Genomic DNA, 21,938 nt, shown 5'->3' with positions numbered 1-21,938 from the left:
TGCAGAAAGCGCAAAACCAACCCCTAAAGGGTGCCGCGCAACAGAAGAGAAAGAGAAGAAGAAACTCCAATTGACATCTGCGTAAAACTAACCATTCTTAGTGTGATTGGGTCATGCACCACGTTTGACTGCGTATGAATTGTGGTTTCCGAGGTATAAATATTAGTATCATTATTCGAGGTATAAATATTAATGCAGATGCCAACTCTGTCAAGTCGCGATACAGTGGCTTTCTTTCTCCATCTCCTCAGCCATGTGACGGAGTACATGTCTGGAACAATAAAAAGACGAAAGACTAGCGTTAAAGAGCAGCGTGTCTTACGAAGAAATTATTTTATTTGCAGCGCATCACAGATAGGCTGGATGTGTAATCAAAGATAGGCTGGGTATTATGCACATACATGCACTGCATTCTTCGTATACATGACATGTTTACATTTTCAGTGGTGATCTGCAGCGTTTTGTTGCACTCGTGGTGTTTCTGATGCGTCAGCGTCTTCTATATAGTGCAACTGGGATGATAGCGATCTAAAGAAAGCAAAGACGCTTGAATCGAAATGCACCAAGCGCCTCAACGCGGTGGCTTGCGGACGAGAAAGGGCGTTCTATGCAGCTTCGTTGAGAGAGAGAGAGAGAGAATAAACATTTTTATTAGGTGAAGCAGCTAGGGAGAGGCGTCCTCAGTCCAGAATGCCTTGAGCTCGGGCCGCGTCCTGGGCCCTCGCAATCAGCCGTTGCTGATCCTCGAGGTCGGAGCTGGCCAAGGCTCTCTCCCAAAGCTCGTTAGTGGGGTAAGGGTTCGGATGATTTAATGGTGCCGCTCTGCAACCTCCTACTATGTGCCTGAGGGACCCGGGCTCTGCGCAGAAGCGGCATTGCGGAGAGAATTTTGTAGGGTCTATGAGGTGATTCCTGGTTGGGTGGGGGAATGTATTGACCTGTAGAGCCCGGAGGAATCGCTCCTGCTCTCTAGGTAGTGACTTGTGTGGGGGTGCATATGTTCTGCGGGTTAGCTTGTAGTGTTGTGTGATGTCTTGGTAAGAGACTAGAGTTGAAGCATGCATCCGTGACGTAATGGTTTCAACATCAGATTTGGGTGCCACAGTGGTCCTGCGTTCGAATTCCGCCGTCCGACCATTTATTAACGATTAGTTAATTTTTATGACACCGTTGTCTTTTGAAAATGGTGAGTTCGCAAAATCGCGAAACCGTTTAAAGCTAAGGAAAATGAAGTATAGGGAAATGTATGCACTAACCATCGTTCTAATGTGGTGTGAATCGCACTCCTTGCAGTTTCCGTGGAAACTAGCGCCGCAGTTACCCATAGAGATTATTGTGTAAACCTCTGTGTTTGAAACGGTAAACTCGTAAAATAGTTCTTAGCGTTACCTTTGCTAGGTGGTGCCACTATCCCGTTAAACGCGTTTGACGTTAGACGCCAGATACGTACGAAACTGTGCTTAGAACTCGGCAAGAAAGCTTCCCTTTAAATAAAACGAAGGTTCCAAACAAGCGCCGACGCTAACGAAGTATTAGTATTATTCATCGAGGTATAAATATTATCGAGGTCCCAGCTCTGTCAAGCCGCCATTTAATTGATCGGATAATTTCAACATTGATTGAAATGATCCAATGAAAAGGGCTCACCAAATACGTCTTTTTTGTTTCTGTGCATGCTCCTTATAAATGTATTAAAATTACTTGCCAATGAGCATTTGTAAAAATGAGTTGATTACCTAAATGCCGAGTAAGGTAGTTTGTCATTACACTTATCATTACATTTGTCATTACATTGTGCCGGATACAATTTCGCTTGTTCAAGTACCTTTGCGTCTAAAAAAGGAAAACGTTGAGTGTGTTGCTCATTTGTGAATGTAACCTATAAAATACCGAACTTTGAGGCAGCCAGGTAGAAAAACACATCAAATTTTGTCATTTTTTTCTACCTACACGTTACACCGAAGTTTTACTGCCAATTTTAAAAACCAAGAACAAATGGCCCTAAATATATTTTTGAGCTTTGTTTTCTTATTTTTCAGGCACTTGAGAAGCAGGCATCGAAAGGACCTTGAATTTGTTCTTTTCTTGCAGTTGCAAAGATGTTAACATTGCCTACGTTTCCACAGAGTAGGTGTGAATACGCCTGGAAAAGAAGAGTATTATATGCTGCCTAAATAAATGTCCTTTTTGGTGCAAACTTTTCTCTCATGATGTGATTTTTGACGTAGTTCTGGGAATAATTTTTTTTTTTTAAGTGAGGAAGCACTACTGCTCTATACATTGCTGTCTAACCATTCTTAGAATTAATACTGGTGCTTCGCTTTGCTTTTCGAAGGTATTTAATTGTAGTAATGGGAATGTACACCAATAATGGTTTTCAGGACTGAGCAGCGAAGTCAAGCATGGGAAATTCACGTCAAACCGACCGCCCGCAGGATGACAGCCATAGCGCCATGCTGTGTAATTGTGGCACAAAACTATGCAGAACGGAGCTCAGCGTCGAATTGCAAAAATGTATATCTCTCTCAAACTGTAAATACAAATGATATAATTACGGAAGCAGATGGCAAATGAACAGGCCTAGTATCCTTTGTGTCACATTTTATCATGAAACTCCTAACAGCAAAAATCAAGTCTGAATCGTATTTTGCAGTTAATCCGCACAATGCTTTATTGAATGAGTGAAACAACTTTATTCGGTCCTTAATAGACGCGAGTAAACTCAACGTCACCTGGCTAGGCCCACACGGGGACTATCAGGTGAAACCTGACGGCCCTCTCGTGGGCCCTCTAGACTGCCAGGATTTGAGAGGTCTGGTCCGGGACCCAAATGAGCTTCATCATTTCCTCTTGGGTGAAAGGGGGACCGGCAGAGGCGCGAGCCCCACAGGACATGCTCGAAGTCCGCATAACCTCCACACAAGGGCAAGTCCGGGCTTGGGAACCGTTCGGGGTTCAATGCTTTATAGAAATGAATTTTTTACTAAAAATTCAGCTCTAGGACATTCTAGTAAAATAACTTGAATAAATGAATCAATAGTAAGTCGCCAGTAAAAGTGGTAAATTTGGCACAGTTATGTGAAAATTTTCGGATCCTCAAGCAATTTTTAGGAATGTAATTGCCAATAAACATTACTATAAATTGAAAACAAATCTTCTTAGAGTCAGCAAGGAAAGATATGTAGCTATAGAGGCCAATATAAATTTTATAATAGTTTCTATAGAAACATGCTTCACTACCTGAGCAAACTTTGAGAGCTCATCAGGTGACAGAAATTAAAAAAAAAAACTACGTTGGGAAATGAGTGGGCAAGGCATTAAGTAGCCATGGTGTTTTACACGAAAATCTTAGACAAACGAGCCACCTTTATATGACATGTCCGTTGTCATGTGTCTAGAGGGTTGAAGGCAATGTCCTTGGTGATGATGGAAGCATGTCGAAAAGCGGGAGGCGGTGAGGTCGACGTCATAAACGCACATTTTAGCGTAAATTTCAATTTCAGAGAGCCCTTGAATGTGAAATATTTATTTGCGTAGCTCTGATGCTTATGTTATGAAAATGTTTTCATGCAGCCACATAACGTAGACAAAGGGCTCATTTGCTCAAACTGCTCAGTTGTTTTACACATAGAAAATAAATAATAAGTTGAAACCATAACTTTGGACATACGGACTCAGTGCGTGAGTTACTCCTTATTTAGAAGCCGTCATTCCGGATATTCGCACAGTGTCAACAACGTCACCGTGTTTCATATGGCTCGAACGTTAACCTTTGTGCGTCTATAAAATTTACCGATGATTACGATACTCCCTAATGCGAAATTTGAGCGCAGCTGTATACGTGTTTTCATTTCGCGGTATATTGGCTGGCGCGGGCAATATGTCTCATGCGGCACGTTGCAAACAGAAAGAAGTGTGGTGCGACTGTATCGTCAATAAGGAGATCACGAGTTGACGAGCGTGGGTGACGCGTGGGCGCGATTCACAGCAGCCGCTGCAGACAACCTCCGCTGATGCAGCGCTTTGTTTCTATAGACGAGCGCACGCCAAGTTTCGCCCGAGACGCCAGCGCTCGTTTCTCCCCTGGCGGCAGGGTTTCCCCTCCCCCGGGTGTTTGCTTCCGCCGGTTCCCTTCGCTCGCGCTGAGCCAGAGGAGGCCAGGCTGAGCGCGCGCTGCACGCGAGAAGGTGTAGGTTTCCGTCGCCGCTTCCCTTCGCGGTCGCGCCCGCGTTCAGTTCGCGCTGCGCGCGAAACGTCTCTTGTTTGCGACGGCGCCTCTTCGGATGACCGGAAATTATTATTGTGTTGTTAACTGTCACGGCAGCAATGTAAACATGAAAAGGTTGATGCCACCAGTGAAATTATACCGATTCACAAGAAAATGGTACGAAAGAAGCAGACGACAGACATGGATTACTGCGGTGCGCCGAGCGAAGTAAACATCTGGCAAACGAAGCGAGATCGTTTATTGATCACTCCTGAGTGTATGACGGTTTCTATATCTAACCCACGTGAAATTAATAATTACTCGGTACATAATCCTTTTATTCATACAAAAACTTTAAGTTCAACGAGTGCTTGTCCTGTCTTCTTTCTCGTGTTTCGTTTGTGTGTGCGCTGTCTAAGAATGGAAACCACGTCTGTTGTATGCGCTAGCAGTGGCCGAAGTTCACGCGTGCCGAGAAATTGAATATGTGCATGATGCATTGAACATGACCGGAGTTCATTCCCGCTTCACCATCGCACCGATCGATCGGGTTACTGGACGATACACACCCGCGTCTTGGTCGCGCCGGCATTGCTGAAGCAGGAATGATTAATAATACTTTCAACTTCCGTCTCTTGAGTACTGTTAAAAAATGACCAAGCTGTCTACATTGCTGCCTCTATTCCATATTGTAGGGGACGTACTAGTTAAAGTTGTGTGCGCATGTCGTACTTGTGCTATGCAGCGATATATCTTGTTTATTTCCGCACAGTGTCGATAGAAGTCCGTTGTTGCCATCAGAGACAACACGGATTTGTAGCAAACATAATGTGAGAAACTGCAAAAATGACTTTAGCTCGTAGGTGCCGTATGTATGTGCCGCATCGTATGTGCTGACGATTTTTCCGGCGGCACATACGATGTCGTTTCCAATTACCTGCTCAGCGTCCCTTACATGGTTAAGCAGACGCTGCCCTTTCGCCGCATTGCAGCCATAAAAATAATCGTCAAGCGTACCGATCTTCTTAAAGGCAAATATAGCGTGTGCAGTTTGTTTCACACTAAGGGGAAAACTCGGAACGTATTGCATCGCGATGCGGCAAGCAATGGAGTCGTGCGGCGGCAGCAGCTCGAGCAGGCGCCCACGCTTGAGGGGCGGTGTCGTGATCTGCGTCGTCTGCTACGGCGGCGCGCGCTGGCCGCATTTTCGGGAAGCGTGGTACTGTCAGGGGCAGTGCACCGATTTCATCGGTACTGCGGGAACTGAGCTGATATTCTTTACTAAACGTTGTGCGTCGCCACACTCTGATCCTTCATTGGCGCTAATGGAGTTCCACAAACTTCTTTTGACAACATGGTTCATTTGTTCTTTCGAAGGGCCGGAGTACTGAGCGTGTGCACGTATATTTCTTCACTGTGTGTGCTACCGTAATGAGCAGCGACAAAACGCACCAAGATGTGCGCGCAACGTGCTCAGTCTTTGTTTGACTCGAAAGGAAAACAAAGCACTCAACAATGGGAGTCGAACACGGTGAAACAAACGGACACGATTAAATGAACGTTTTAGTTTCAGACAATGAGCTGGAAGTGATTTTTCTCGATAATCATTCGCTACACCAGACAGACCCTGCCCGCCGGTGGGGAATTGGACACGTCACGCTCGGAACTTCAGTTAGTATCTCGTCATGTCCCCAGCGGCAGCGATGACAGCGCTCATCCTGGAAGGCAGTGAAGTGTAGAATGACTTGATCAGGGATGTGTTCATTCGCTGCACGTCTCAGTCACTGACGATGGTGGATCGAAGCCTATCCTCGGGCGACTGATAGAGGGGATGTTGCGCCAGCGATACTTTCAACGAGCCCCAGACATTTTAAATGATATTGGCGCCCGGGGATTGAGGCGGCCGCTCCAAGAGAGTGACTGCGCGCTCTTCTAGCAGTTCTTGCACAGCACGAGCAGTGTGGATCGGCGTCCTATCGCGTTAGAATATATAGTCGCCTTCCAGAAACGGGCCGTCAAGAATGTATGGAATCAGTACGTCGTCTATGACTGCCATGCAGCGATGAACTTACATTCGAGGCGTATCAGTGGGCGTCGCGCAACGCTTAGCAAAGAATACCGGCTCCTTTCACGCAGTAACGATGTGATCAGCGCACTGCACCTGACAGTAGAACGTTTCTCGACAATGCGGCCAGCGTGCGCCGCCGTAGCAGACGACGCCGTTCAAGATCCCGCCCCTCGAGCATCTGCGCGAGCTGCTGCGCTTCGAGTTTTCCCCTAAATGTGAGAGAGACTGTACACCGCCCTTCGAAGGAAATGTCCACGCGCACACACCGCGCGCGGCGCGAAACGTGCCCAAACACGCGCAGTGCAGGAGGCAATCAAGGCGGCGCGAACGAGAGATGGGAGAGGGGTACTACCGCTAATAGAATTTTGCTCCGCATGCGGCGCTCTCAACGCCGGCGCAGCAGCGCCGCTCTCGGTGCCGTTCTTGTCTATTGGCCTCGAGATCGAACAGAGTCGGCTCCTAGCGGCGAGGTGACGAAGCTCCTAAGTGTGGATGCCGGTGGCCCGTCGCCGCTCCAGCCGCAGTGTGCAGCGATCGTAGTTCGCCAAATCACGATGGATGTTGACGTGGACGGTTTGTTCGATGGTTAGTAACCTCTCAACCTGTTATTCTTTCATTTTTGTAACGGAAATTCGTAAAGTAAATCACTGTACGTTTTTAGTGTACTGATGCGAAAAGCATTTGCTTAACGCGACCACACCATGTGCGCTCGTCTCCTTTCAACGTGTTGTGAGGTTAACATGCGTTCTTTTTCCGTTTTACAGCACCCTTGCCTCTAAGCACAATTCTCAACCATGTTAGGGACGGTGTCAGGTGTCTCGTCGAAGGCGACCAAGTCGTTGCGGCGGGCCACATCATTGAGTGTAGCGCCGTCGCTTCCACCTGCTGCTCTGACGGTCCTGTGCACGTTATCGCATTCGTGCTGCAGTCGTCCGCGCTTAGTAAAGACCCACACCGAGTCGACCTGAATTTGACCGACGAGACAAAAATAGCAGAATTGAACTGCACATGCCCTGCAGGGTAAAGTATTGCCTCAAGTTGTTCGGATGTAGTTGGTCGCGGCGCGTATCGCGATTTGTTTACATTACATCACACTAAGCTGACTCGCTGATTTGCGATGTGTTTACGTCATGCGATAAATTTAGAGAACTTATGTTGCTTTATCAATTTTTGTTTTTAGCCAGACCTACGAAATCGCGAGTTAGTTTCAGAGTGTTACTACCATTGTAAAATGTTTTCGAGTAGCTTTATAACCAGTTGCAACCGTTACACGAAGCTAAAATAAAGCATGCAACGTATAATTTATGTTGTATCATAATCATTAGATCCCTTTAAATTACTTTCGCATGCAGGCACTTGAATTTGCAGTGGTGCTTCAATGCAGTGCATCGGGCTTCAATTTTTTCCGCCCCCCTATAAAAAAGAGAAAAAAATATATCAATATGAGCCGTAGCAATAAATTCGCTCGCGCATGTTCGTTCATCGCTTAATGGAGCATCCGCTGTTGGCTCGCGAAACGACACTGTTTAATCTGTACCAGATCATGCGTACATACTTGCCGTGTTTCTGTGCTCGTATTTACACTTCTGAACACAGAGACAGTTCTCGTGGCTGAGGAAAGACAACGGAAAACGTGACAACTAGTCACGCTCGGTGACGGTCGTCTAAACGGACTCGCAGCTGAGCGTGAACCTTGAATTCACTGCGCAGGCGGCGCATGAAGTTTATAAAATAAATTGCATGCATGGACACATGGTTAATTTACTTGCAGAAGTATATAAAAGCACAGGCAACTCATTACCGGCATCCCAGGCCACGCCGACACGAACTTTCGCGGACTGCAACGATCTTCACACGCACAGCAGCCACACAGCAACTACGCATGCAGCAAACATTAATGCCCAGATTGCCGATTAGGATTCCCAAACGTGATATCATATTGGACTACTCGCCATCCTTTTTCGTCAGTGAACGCTTGAACGCACCATCGTCGAAGTGCTTACTGCACACCAACGCATACTTGGAAGGCGCCTTGCCGTTCCGAAGCCTGACGAGCCATTCTCGGCGACGTGCCGCGTCAACGGGATAGTAGTGAAAGCTTATCCCTGGCTCTGTGCAATATGTGCTGCATTGCGGAACCGAACAACATCTCACGATGGTAAACGAAGCGTTTTCTGCGGGCACGGAGCACAGAATCGCGAAATGAAAAGAGTAGTTCCCTACACTTCCACACACCGCACGGGCGACGCATCCACACTAACGGGGCGACGGTGCTGCCACCTATAGGTCGATCTCGCGGCCAATAAGAGACGACACACGCGCTACTCTGGCGCCATCTCGTAGCCACCGTCGCCGCAACGCCTGTCTTGCGCGGCAGCACGCTTTTCTTCTCACGCTTTCGCCATACCCTCCTCCTTCGCTTTCCTCCTCGAGCTGTCTTTTCCCTCGCCACTTTTTTCCTCCCCCGCTGCGCTCCGCATTCGCCTCTCATCTTTCGCTGATCTCGTTCGCTCGGTTACGAGACAGGACGCCGACGCCAATGCTCGCCGCAGGAACTGGCCTCTAAAGAGCTGCGCTAAGAACTGAACAGCCGGTGTGAACGCTGAACGCCCGCTGAAACTGCAGCGTTATGACCACTCACACAGTCGAAGGAAGAAATACTAAGGTTTAATGAATGAAAGCTTTCCTAAGGTTGACTAATGGCACAGAACTTTTCTTGAGTGAACTTTTAAGCATTTCTTGCCTGATAGCCCTCTTCACTGATAGAAAAGGTTGTTCTTTTTCGCGAGTCGGAACGAGAGAAATACATATAAGCGAACCCTTATAAATGCCCAAGGAGGGTGCGAAGCGCGGAACCATGATGATCATGGAGATGATAACGATAATTATCACTCAGTTGATGTGCATCTGAAACAAGTTGGGAGACCGGGCTAGTTGGTGTCCCATGTTACTGTAAATTACAGCTCACACCAGGAAAAGGACAGGAAAAGACGAGGACAAGAGCTTTCTCAACTGATGTTTTTAATTTCTCACGAGCGAAATACTGTTTATATGCAACTAGAGCTGACAGTTGGGCGAGTTGGTTCCGCGTTAAGAGCATTATAAGGCAGATCATTGCCGCAGGTGCCAGTGGCGCCCCCTGTTCGAAGGCATGGGTGCTTTCGCTCAGTGAAAAAAAATGGAAGTAGACTATCACATGAAGCCTTCTGCATAAAGGGAGAGGGAAGTAATTTTATCAGCGTCCAGTCAGTGGGTGGACTTCCTAGGTCGGGCTGTGCGATGACACTCTAGCGCAGCTGTGTGGTCTTGTTTCCCGTAAGATATATATATATATATATATATATATATATATATATATATATATATATATATATATATATATATATATATATATATATATATATATGTGTGTGTGTGTGTGTGTGTGTGTGTGTGTGTGTGTGTGCGCTTCATACTTTGCTTGGTAGTCCGGCGTCTTTCTGTCCACTTGCGTCGTTAACACATGAGCAGGTGTGTGACTGAAAACCTCAAAATGTCAAACCGCATTGCGAGGAAGCGAAGAATTGTTACTGCGTTCCTACTTACTGACACTGTCGACAAACATTTCGAACTGCGCTGAGCTTGCGTAAGGTTTAGCATATATACTGGTAATGATCACCTCACCGTTGCGCTATGTTGTATACGATGGCCGCACGTACCCAGACAGGCGGGCATGGCGTCAAAGTTTGCTACATTCCTTCGTTTGAAAACGGAGAAAGCTCCAGGAATATAACGCCTACTTGTCTTTCCATGATCTATCGCCACTTGTTTTCGCGCACGACGTTGCGTTAGAGTTGAGTGCAGCAGATTTTGTAAAAATGGGAGAGAAGGTTAGAAGACGTATGCGAGAGAAAAAAAAAAGAATTCAGGCATAGTTCACATTGTCTCGCGGGGAATAACAATGCCGGCCTCTTCTTAGCCGAAGCTGTCTCGCGCAAGCTGCTCTTACAGCTCCATGCGTTCTCCACACGTTCGTAAAACTCGATCGTAAATGCATCGCTCATGTCCCGATTCTGGTAAGGCCGGATAGGATGAAGGTCGCCTTTGTCACCGTCACACATGCTGTCGTCGTGATTATAGCCACGGAATTGGAGCACGTTAAGGCCAGAAGTGAGTAAATCATAGGAACTCGCATTCAGTGCGTATCATATCATATTATTGCCTCCTATTCAGTGTTTCTAGTAGCGAGCAATACGGTTATCGCGATAAATCGGTTTCCTTTCGCTACAGTGGTGCAAATATGGCATCGACCTGCCTGGCAACAGCCACGCCCACATGCGCCAGCATACGGCGTGTCCCGACTATCATGCATCGCGTTAAAAAAAAAAAGAAAAGACGGGCCATTCTACGCGCAGATAACCAAGTGCACATTGTTCACAGTCGAGTAGAGCAACCATCAATAATATTTTATTGATTCCATTAAATTTATAATTATTTGCCATCAGCAAACTGCTTTAGATATTGCTCTGGATGTCATGCTGTCAACGAGGAATTTGTAGCATATTGAAAGAAACTTAGAACTGCCATCTTTTCAGCCAGGTACTTTCCTGCTCGCTTATTCTTTCCGGATAATAAAGAAAACCCGTAAAAAATAAAACAACTCCCGTGACCAACCATCTGCCCTCATGGAAAAGCTGCCCCCTCAGACACGCTCCACGGTAGTTATTGAGAGCACTCTTTCCACGCCGCATCAACCACCAGGTGTCGGCACTCTTGTCATCATCAAGGTACCGTGTGTCGCAGGCGGGGAGTGCCAGGTAAAGCGCCATCTCTGCTACTTATTGCCATGGAGCTTGTTTGAGGGCGGTGGTTTTTGATGTGGGCTAGAGTTAGTCTACACGATAGTTACTAGAGTTACTAGAGGCTAAAGTTACTCTACGGTATTTGGGGAGCCTATGTCGTAGTTCTAATTTAGGCAGGCGGTTAGTTAAGTAAAATTTTTGAGTTTGTCGCGAGATTTCTTTCTCAGCCGGAAAAAAAAAATAAACGGGCTAAAGATACCTGGCCAAAAAACATGTCGGCTTTAACTTCCTTCCAATTACGTACAAATTTTTCATTGACAGCAAGACATTCGCAGCAGTAATTAAGGATTGAGCTCATTGTAATTATTATAAAATTAAATGGCATAAAAGAAGGTTAATCGCGGCTACTCTACTCGACTGTGGATAATATGCACTTGGTTATTTTCATGCAGAATGGACCGTCTGTTATTTTTTTTAAGGACACGATGCACTCAGAATAAGTTTAATATGATAAAGTGCAAAAATGCTCTGGGAAATGTTTCGTATCTGAATCAAAATGTAGGTCAAAGTTGAAGAGGCAGATAGTGCTAAAATTTGTTGCAGCGCAGGCAGAACGACATGTACGTACAAGTCACATAACACAGAGAGTCGCCTGTTGTTTCGTGCACCGTCCGTGTCAATCTGTCTGCGCTACAACAAACTAGATGATGACCTACCAACAAGCCCATATAGCTACCCTATAGTCGACTGCAGAGTATGAGGGCGTTCAGGACACATCAAAGAAATCTGAGCGTGCACTTCCGGCATATGTGTAGAAATTAGGAAGAGCTTGTGCGCACATAGAACGGGTACTCCCTTGCTTTCTGCAACACAGTTGACTTCCTAAGTGTCGCCACTCCTACGTGACTGGAATGAGAGGGGTGGAAGTTATTAGCCATGCATTCTATGTTGGTCTCCCTTCCTATAATTGACTGAGCGACACTTTGCATATCTTGGGAGATCTAACGAGCAAGAATGTGCAGCATGGCATGGTAGGGTTCTCTCGAAAGTTCTTGCTAAGACAGCCTCGTGACCACTGAATAGTGAATAGGTGGTTCCAGATTCCAGGGCAAACGTCCAGCGAAACGTTGTTCTGGTACTCCTAGTCAATGCTGCGAAAATCAAAGAAGGAAACTTGCCAATATGATGGTAAGAAGGAACAAAAAAAAATATCAAGGTGAAGCGAATGCTGTGTAGAACAAGAGATTGTTGACAAGGCCACATTGCAAAAGTTTACAATCACTGTGAGACAGGAGAGTGATAATACGCCCTGTTTCTTTCCTCATCTAAGGACATCAAAATTACCAGCTCCGTTAGTGAAATGATAGTATAAGTAGCAGCTTTACTCTCATTTAATCGTGTCTGTTACTTAATTTAAGCGAATAGTTTTAAACTAAATAATATAAGACAAGAAGAAACGTTCCCAATCCACAATCATGTAGTTATCGTGCGAAATTATGGAATAGTCTGCGCGCACGGATCGCACGTAAGGGACACAGGTATCTCTCCCCCAAGCACTGAAATAACTTAACCTTCCACGGGACAAGCGCGCCTCGATTCCCCCGTGCATCTGGTTCCTTCCCCGCTACTTTACCCAGGCACAGGAAGTAGATCCTCTCAGTATATCAGCAGCCGTGGCCTAGCGGTAGAGCTCATCCGTCTCGTATGCGGGAGGCACCGATTTAAAATCACGGGGCCCCCGGAAACCCATCGGTTCTTTAGAGCGAAGCTCTTAGGCGCCCGTTCCTACGGCGAGGGTCGGCGTCGGCGTAACCGAGAGAAGGAGCACAGGGGAAGATGAAGTGAACGCGGAGCGCCGCGACGGTCGAAAGACGCGTGGAGGAAAGCGGATGATGAGGGTACGGCGAAAAGGTGAGAAGAAAAGCGTAACGCGGCGACGATAGCACGAGATGGCGTCGTCCGAGAGGCACGTATGTCGGCGGCGCTTGGCGTGAATCGCGTCCACGCGTTACCCACGCGCTCCCTTTGCAACGTGGCGCACGAGAGAGATTGTCCGTGCCAGCCGATATGTCGTGAAACGAAAACACGTATAGAACTGCGCTCAAATTTGACATCAGGGAGTAACGTAATCGTCGGTGAACGTTTTTATAATGGGTAGAGACGTTTCCTGGCCCGGTTTCTCGGCTCTCGTGGGGACTTCACATTTCGAAAAGGGGCCCAAGATATATTTGCCGAGTTGTCTCTGGGCACCTCTTGTCCAACCACAGAGGGTCTTGTTGAAGAGCATCTGCCGCGGCTATTGCCAGGCACCTACAGGCGGGTACCTAGCGGCAAAATAAGTACAAGTGCGCTTCCGGCCTGGTATTTGGCCATTACACAACCCCAAGTTTTGGAAATGGGAGTTTGTCTCCAACCAGAAGGCGTCCCGACCTCAATAGGTGCATTTCGGACGCCATGGGAGCGGCCCCAACCTTCTCTTTCTGTTCTCACAAGGGTTCGGACGGGAATTCAGTGTGCAGGCTCCTTTCCCAAGCGTATCACTCCTGAAGAATGCCGAACGCCAAGCCGGGGCACACTTGTACCCACGTGAACCAGTAGCTGCCTTGCGGTGGCGTGAATCGAACTCTCAGGCTCCCGCAGCCGAGGCGGGCGCTCTACAACTAGACAATGATTTTGTTGTAACTAGGGTGCATTCACTTTCAGGAAGTAACAGCGTGGCTGGGGCCTACACACCGGGAATAGGACTAATTTATTTGGGTGAGTAAGGTTCCCGGATTGTTAGATAAGTGAATGATATTTTACAGTCAACTGCATTCAGCGACAACTTGACATCCCAGAACGCCATGTTGCCGCAGCCAGCAAGCACCTAACCAAAACTGCGGCTTCGCTTTTGTTTAGTAGATGGGCAGATGCGACAATGAATTGTTCCCTTTTCTGTGCACCGGCTAACGTTCTTCCCAATTTGAACAACGTGTCTATTGCAGCCTTTACCATAACATAAATAAATGTGCCTGATAAGCGGTACTCAAAAATTTATTTATTTATTTATTTATTTACTTATTTATTTATTTATTTATTCATACTGCAATTCCAAGAAGGGATTTTCGCAGCGTGGGCGTACAGATACAAGCACGGATCAAATATGTACAAAAAAGCCAGAAAAAAACAAAGCCCGCAAAGGATTAGTAAAAAAACAAAACGTATCAGCATTAGAGACAAAAACGTTCAACGATGGCAGTGCAACATAGGAGTAGACACAGCAGTAGAGTAAGGTTTATGGCATATCTTAATTATTCAAGAACACATAAAATATTGAGTGAATACATTATACGAAATGTAAGGTGCATAAAGTTGGTAACAATAAGGAATTAGTAACTATATGGGCAGCAGGGAATGAATACAACAGAAAATAAATGTTAATGGACACTGAGGCTTCTGGTGAATGACGTCAGAGATTGCGACAGTACTTGATCGTTAGTAAGCCGATTCCATTCCGTTACTGTTGTTGGTAAAAATGAATACTTAAAGCAGTTGTTGCGCTCACGAAAAGGGGTGATCATGAGATTATGACGTTGTTTTCTAGTCTAACCTGAAGAAAATAATATTAGTCCGTCAATATTATTCTTAAGATGACCTTTAATTAATTGGTATAAGAACTTAAGTTGGGAAATGCGATTTCTTTTGGATACAGATGTCAAACCAGCCCTATTTAATAGATCAGTTACTGATGAGCGTCCATAGTTATTGTAAACAAAACGAACTCCTTTCTTTTGTACTTTTTTCAATTTTATTAATGTTCGTTTTAGTAAATGGATCCAAAATTATCGCCGCATAATCTAATATCGGAAGGATATCTGATTTGCAAGCTAGGAGCCGGACTCTGGGTGTGGAGAGTTTTAGTGCTCGCCTAAGAAAAAAAAGTTTATGGTTAGCATTACTTATCACCTGATCAATGTGTTCTGTCCAGTCAAGGTCGTTAGTAATCCATCATCCTAGATATTTGTATTGCGCAACATAAGAGAGGATATTGTCAGCAAAAGAATGTTGGAATATGAGGGGATTTTTCTTGCCAGCTATTCTCAAGTAAACAGGTTTTTGAAAATTTATCCGCATCTTCCAGACATCACACCATTCAGTAATATTTTGGAAGGCCTCGTTCAGGGTTGTTTGATCTGAATTAGTTTTCATTTCTGAGTAGACACGCTATCATCCGCGCACAATTTAATATGAACTGGAATGTCTTTTACGATGTCGTTTATATACATGATGAATAAAAGCCGCCCACCCACCGAACCCTGAGGGACGCCAGAGTCAACAGAAAGAGACTGAGATGAATGATCACGAAACGACGCATATTGTTGATGGTTACTCAAGTATGTTGAAATCCAATTAGTAATCTTGTCATCTTGTATTGAGCTATTAATTTTGGATAGCAGCTTCTTGTGAGAAACTTTCTCAATTGCATTTGCGAAATCCATAAAAATGGCATGATTCGTTTTCGTTATTCATAGAGCTAGCACAGTCATGTACAGTTTGGACTGATTGAGTGCAAGTAGAATAACCTTTCCGGAATCCGTGCTGAACATTTGTAATAAAATCATGTTTTTCAATAAAATCAGAGATGTGGGTACGTATTATGTGCGCCATAATTTTGCAAGTCGTTGATGTTAGTCAGATTGGCCTTGAATTATTGATGCACCTTTTATTACTGTTTTTATGAACTGGTTGAACTCTGGCCGCCCTCCAGTCGTTCGGAACTTGTCCTTCGTTTAGAGATCCTATATTGAAGATAATATAAACAAGTACGTGGCTACGCATTCTGCATACCTAGCTAAAAATATACCTAGCTAAAAAACCTACATAAATTGCACATATATTACCCAACAGCCTACAAGGACATATGCTCGTGGTGTGAGAGCACACCAACGCTCTACCACATCACATGGGAGTGCACAGCTCACACAGAAGAACAAGAGCGAGGTGGGAGGCATTGCTATCCAGCTCCGCCCTCGGGGATCAGCTCAGGCTCGTCCGGAGCGCAGAAAGGATGGCGAGGGCCAGCGGTGCCTTGGAATAGGGGTCCGATCACACGGCGTTACCCCGTTTTAGGGGCAACGAAGTTCTTTCTACCAAAAAAGTTTTGTTTTTCTTCTTTTTGAAGGCGTCTCAGAAGGCTGGCGTTCTGAGAAACACCGCCGCTACAGTTGCAGGCGTTGCATCTCGATGGCGAACGAGATTGGACTGAAGAAAAACCATCGGCGTTTGTCGGCGACCAAAAAAAAAAAGGATTTTTTATCGCTTACTGCCTGGTCCGCTCAGACTACAGCGTATATGCGCTACGGTTAGGTAATAATGCAGCTCTTCAGCAGAGACCCTAGCGTGTGCGCGTAAAACGCACATCCCGGCAGCGGAAGAGTCGTTGGAGCGTATATAGAGTGAGGGAGCGTTCACTTGGGTTCCCTGCTTTCGCAACCAAACGCGTGGTGCGTATCTCTGGAAATCTTCTAGCTCATCACGTGCCGGCCGCACGTGCGCGTTGATAGTATGACAGCAAGACGGCAACGGCGATGGTACAACAGCGGCGCCGAGGCTGCAAGAATAACTCCAGCTGTAATTGCTATCACAATAATAAATAATGAAATAGTCGTCAGGGCTTATGCGTAGCCAGGTAACTCAAATTTGCACGTAAGAAACAACTCTATTAGGTGTATAAGGAGACTTCTGCGACAATGTTCAACTCCAAAATAACAATGGCGGTGTGTTTTAACGTAGGCTGGTATAAATCGCATTACATGTATGTAAGATCTGCGCTTTTGCGCGTATATTTCAAGGAACGCCAGGAAAATAGATCTAACCGATATAGGACAAACCGTTGCAGTTAGCACCGAGAAAACCGAGTAAGTACAGCGGACCTGTCCCTATGAAGCAAAGCGGGCCTCTAATGTTTGAGGAGTGCAATGATGATTTCGTAGTGAAGGGAGCTTCATGCATAGGTCACTGCCGAAACCGTAAATTTGTGTAGTTTTGTACTCTCGCGCACAATACTTATTGAGATAAGCATTGTTTCGGAGCACCCAGTTTGCGGTGCGTTTGTGTGTCTGTATGTTGGTCCGTCTCAAATCTGTTTCAGGACTACTTGGGTCACTGGGCATACTCAATGCTCTGATGGAAGAGCATCGAGCTGCTGTGCTAAGAGAACCATTTTCGAAACTAACTATACCATTTGGGTCCCTTACGAGACCCTAGGTATGCTCACTCTTCCGATAAATATGTTTGACGCCAAATTAGCTCAGAGCGCACATGAGGCACTTCAATGACAAAAAAAATTATATAAATATATCTTATAGCTTTTCTAGAGCTGATCTCAACGGAACCAGGCTGCGGCAAATATATTCAGATAATCGTGTATGCGCATATGTGCGCACAAACGCCACGCGCGGACTTCGCGACGGCATCGGGAGATGGCGCATCGTGTCCAGGCGACGTTTGAGAGTGGGTCATAACGGCAGTGTTTGCGTAGCACCCGAAGTAGAGAGGAGCCTGGCTACGCACAGGCCTCTTACATACCCTTTCTACCCTTTTGCCCCTCACCAGTGCAGGACAGCCAATGAGCTTTAACCTCCCTGTTTTTCCCATATGACTTGAATCGCTGTATTTATTTTTCATATATAGGGGTTTCGGCGGCGGTAGTACGGTGTGTCGCTACATTGCATCAATGCTAATTACATTAAGGTTCATTGTGAGATGGGTTCTGCCGAAATTCTGCGAAAAAAATTATCACTTTTAGACAATAATTGCGGGGTCTTTCAGCGTACGCTGTTATAAATCGGGTTATATATACGTGCGTTTTTATGCCTTCATTTCTAGGTATACCAAGAAAAGACACCCCATTATTGCATAAACCACCGCAGTCATGGACGAAAAAAGCAAGTAAGTACAGCGGCCACATGTTCATGTAGTAAGACGGTGCTTTAAATTTTACGGTTTCAGCGACGTCTTCGTAAGGAAGTGCGCTTCATGCATAGGTGTCACGGCGCGGCATTATCCGATTCGGCGAATCACCGATCAACGGGCGCCAAAGGGTCGTAGGAATGGGAATCGGCGAGCAAGACAGTTATTGACGGCCACTCGGGCAAGCAGCCGAAAGAAGTCGAAGGCAGGTTTAGAGATTATTGTCTTTTTGTCGTTGGCGCGACCGCGACGCCCCGACGGTTTTTTGTAGGAACCCCTGTGCATTCTCTGCCCCGCGTGTGAATTGAGGAGCTTGCTAAGAAGGCCGGGGTGCGAATACTCCGAAATATGTGGTGTCTCTGTGCAATCCTGTGTCCACGAATTGCTGACACTGTATGTGTGCCGACAGCGCCGTATAGCCGGCTGCCGTCGTTTCTCCTGTGTTTGTGAACGAACAACAGAGGCCCGCCACGGACTCAAGGGTGTGCGTGTGTGGTGCAATACAAGAGCACGACCTCTAACAGCAGGGGTGAATCACCCGTTCCCTCACCCCTAATTAAAAGGGGCGGGGCTAAGACGTTGGGAGGAGCCGGTATACAATTGCGGGAACTTGATTGGATCGTCACCAATATCTGCCATTCCCCAACACAGGGAACTAGGGAACGGAGAAGTTATTTAAACGCAGGTATGTTTTAGACCGAGCTAAGCAGTCTAGAAGCAGAGCGTACAATCTGCTGAGAAGCGTCAAGGAGCTAGTGCCGTCCAGTATCGCCTGGGCAGCCTAGCCGGATCTGAACTGCGAGTTACTAGTTGGCGTAAGAGGTGACAGACCAACGTTTGCACCGAAGCTCACGGTAGTTCCCCTCAAGTTAGCTCAACCTGCTCGAGGGAAAACGTCGGACCTAGACTCCCGGGAAACCCAGCCCAGCAATCGCATCCACCGCAACGAGATCGGCTTGCCAGCGTTCTTCGGGAAAACTCTGCCGTCGACTCCACGCTTTATGGACTTTCTGTTGCTACCCGGCGATGCGAATGCCATCATTTGTTTTCTTTTGAACTCTGTTTACTTGACCACCACTAAGTGTGTTTTGTGTAGCCTTAATTTCTATATCCCCTTTGAACTGTTCATTGTATTTCTGTTGTCTTCACCATCGATCTATATTGAGTGCATGTGTGTTAGTGTTCTTGTATTTTTTTAAATCTTTGTGTCATTGCCAGACGATAAATATACTTTTTTGTGTCTTTCTCCCGACTCTGACTCATTCACTTTGTTCACTTGTGTACGGAACGACCAACCGGCTTGTTTACCCCGTCGATGACCTCTCACCGACGGGGAATGGGTGACAAGCCATTACAATAGCTCTCTGCAGAAATCGTCAATTTCTGTAGTTTTATTTCCTTGTGCACAATGAATATATTATCTGTGTAGGTCAAAGCAGAAGCTGCTCTTGCCTCTCTTGCCGCAAGGATATTACGATGATGGGATATGTTCTCACTACATCGTTCGCATCTATACCACCAAGAAAGGTTACGGTCTCAGAGCATTTTGTCAAGTACAGCTCGCTCTAAGCAAGGTCTTATTCAGCAAAGTGATTTTTATTAAATTTAATTTGTGAGCACAGCACACATTAATAAATATTTCGATGACCATTATACTCTCCGAAATGAACCGGAGCTAACCTATAGATGGTGCGTAGCGTGGCAGATGTCGCTTAGCGCCTCAAAATGCAAGTTAATTGTCTCACTATTCGATTAATAATGCCGTAGTTTTGACTGCCCCATAGTACAGATATCTCGGCTTTTATCTTTCATTGGACTTATCCTGGACAACGCATGTAGCAACTGTCTCATCCAAAGCTTCTCAATCTCTCGGCTAGCTGCGTAGAAACTTGCGCAACGCGCCTTCTAATGTACGAAAATTAGCATATCTTACTTATGTTCGCCTATAATTAGAATACGCTTCATACGCATGGTCACCATATCAAGATTATCTAATCCGTTTGTTCGAAGCCCTTCTGAATAGGGCAGCCAGATTCATCTCTGGCAACTACGACTATCATTCGAGCATTACCCGAATAAAACAAAACCTTGCATTTCAGTCACTGGAAGATCGCCGCGTCATTCCTCGTTTGTGTCTCTTTCACAGGTACATTCATAGTAATAACTCTCACTTTTTGCCGCTTCATGCTCCTCTGCGCATATCTCGTGGCATTCACAACGCACTGAATTTCATGCGCATTCATTGTCAAATTCATCACCACTACCAAGAGCTCTTCCATATTAGAACAGTCTGCCGGGTTACATTGCATCCATCTCCAATCGGTAAATGTTCCGTGATAACCTGAATTCGTTGCGCGTTAATATTGTATAACGATGTTGCACTTTGCTGTAATTCTGTCATGTAATTACTGTTGCCCTTTCTTCTCAATGGCCTTCAATGGACCTGCAAGGTAATATAAATACCTGATCTATTCGTTGCCTTGTGTTATTCACTAATCTGGACTTCGCGCTACTGATAAAGGCATGTGTTCAGAAAAGCAGAGTGATATGAATGAACAGCAGATGGTTGGGTACTGTTTCTTGAATGAGAAAAAGAATAATGTGATTCTGCGAGTGTCAAGAATTGATATGTTGGACACAATCAAAAAGAAACAAATACCCCCTCAAGGTTTTAGTATTCTAGCATAGAAACCCATAGAAGGAAGTGCTCTATTATTTAGAGGAAAAAAGGCCATGTAATTCTTTGTAGATGTAATTTATCGAACAAGTCAATTTTCTATTTCTCGACGTATTTCTTGCAGAAGGGTTGAAATCTGGGCCAGTTGGTACATACTTGAACGAAAAAACCAGTCAAAAACACAAAGGACAAGAGAAGAAGTGCACGACACAACGACTGGACTATCAAGTGTGGTTTATTAGAATCGGTGTAGTCCCAGCAAGGGCAGCAGAGCATGCGCAACCGCATCATCACTTATCACATAGCATGAAAAGACAGCACCGTTTCTATCGGGACCGACTTAGAAATTCAAATTCTTTTTCTTGTAAGCGCACCGACGTTGTACTAACGCAGTGATCACCTAATAAACTGATGAAGCACGCTTCCAAGATTTCACGCTCTTCTTTGCCCTTGCCCCTACCAAGAATCATCACATTGCTAAACAATGGATAACCACACTCATTGCAATGGCGAGGCAAGTTTGCACCGTTATCTGACCCCAGGGAGGAGTGGTGCTCACGCAGGCGGTCATTAATACATCGACCGGTTTGGCCTATGTAAAATCTTTCGCACGTGAGAGGGAACTTATAAACAACCCCTGCAGCACATGCCGTGAAACGATTTTCATGCTGCGTTGTGCAAACATGGTTCCTTGCCCTGCCTCGAGAAATGCGCGAACACAGACCCGAAAGCTTACAAGGGGCAGAAAAAACAACACTTACTCCCTGTTTGGCGGCAACTTTCTTAATACTGTGGCTCACTTTATGTACGTACGGCATAACTTCCAGTTTCTTACGTTCAAAAGCCCCACCATCTACCGGCTCCGTACGTTCCTTCTTTAGCCTCTGAAGCAGCGATTCAGCCACCGCTTTCAAAAGAGGCGGAGGGAACCCTGCGGCTTCTAGACGTTGGGATTGTGCGTCAAAGCTACTTTTAATGGCGTGGTGACAGCTGCTTTCAAGTGCATTGCGGAAACAATTCATTGCAATTCCTCTTTTTACAATCTTTGAATGTGCAGATCCAAATGGTAAAAGAGCTTTCTTGCCCCTAGGTGAAAACATCCAGCACAAATGCCCGTCGTCACCGATTCTAATAAACCACAGTTGATAGTCCAGTCGTTGTGTCGTGCACTTCTTCTCTTGTCCTTTGTGTTTTTGGCTGGTTTTTTCGTTCACGTATTTCTTGCCATTATGGTCTCGCTTGCATCCACAAACA

General features: G+C 45.7%; 2 protein-coding genes across 5 annotated transcripts in view; both read left to right on the top strand.

Moving 5' to 3' along the window:
* LOC135904454 (peroxidase-like protein 2) overlaps nt 1–2,183 on the top strand; it is a 77,980-nt gene extending 75,797 nt beyond the window's left edge. For all 4 annotated transcript variants that reach the window (XM_065435270.1, XM_065435272.1, XM_065435271.1 and 1 more), the window contains one exon: nt 2,040–2,183. In XM_065435270.1, the coding sequence (XP_065291342.1) occupies nt 2,040–2,047 (8 nt within the window). In that variant the 3' untranslated portion in view covers nt 2,048–2,183. The remainder of the gene's footprint in view (nt 1–2,039) is intronic.
* An 8,043-nt stretch (nt 2,184–10,226) lies between these two features.
* Nucleotides 10,227–21,938, top strand: part of LOC135904405 (cylicin-2-like) — a 43,711-nt gene continuing 31,999 nt past the window's right edge. The window contains exons 1-3 of the mRNA XM_065435193.1: nt 10,227–10,424; nt 13,760–13,813; nt 17,924–17,986. Coding sequence (XP_065291265.1) covers nt 10,346–10,424; nt 13,760–13,813; nt 17,924–17,986 — 196 coding nt within the window. The 5' untranslated portion in view covers nt 10,227–10,345. The remainder of the gene's footprint in view (nt 10,425–13,759; nt 13,814–17,923; nt 17,987–21,938) is intronic.

Source organism: Dermacentor albipictus, chromosome 7, assembly GCF_038994185.2.
Source record: "Dermacentor albipictus isolate Rhodes 1998 colony chromosome 7, USDA_Dalb.pri_finalv2, whole genome shotgun sequence".
NCBI classification, from domain to species: Eukaryota; Metazoa; Arthropoda; class Arachnida; order Ixodida; family Ixodidae; genus Dermacentor; species Dermacentor albipictus.
This window is presented reverse-complemented; position numbering and strand designations above follow the sequence as displayed.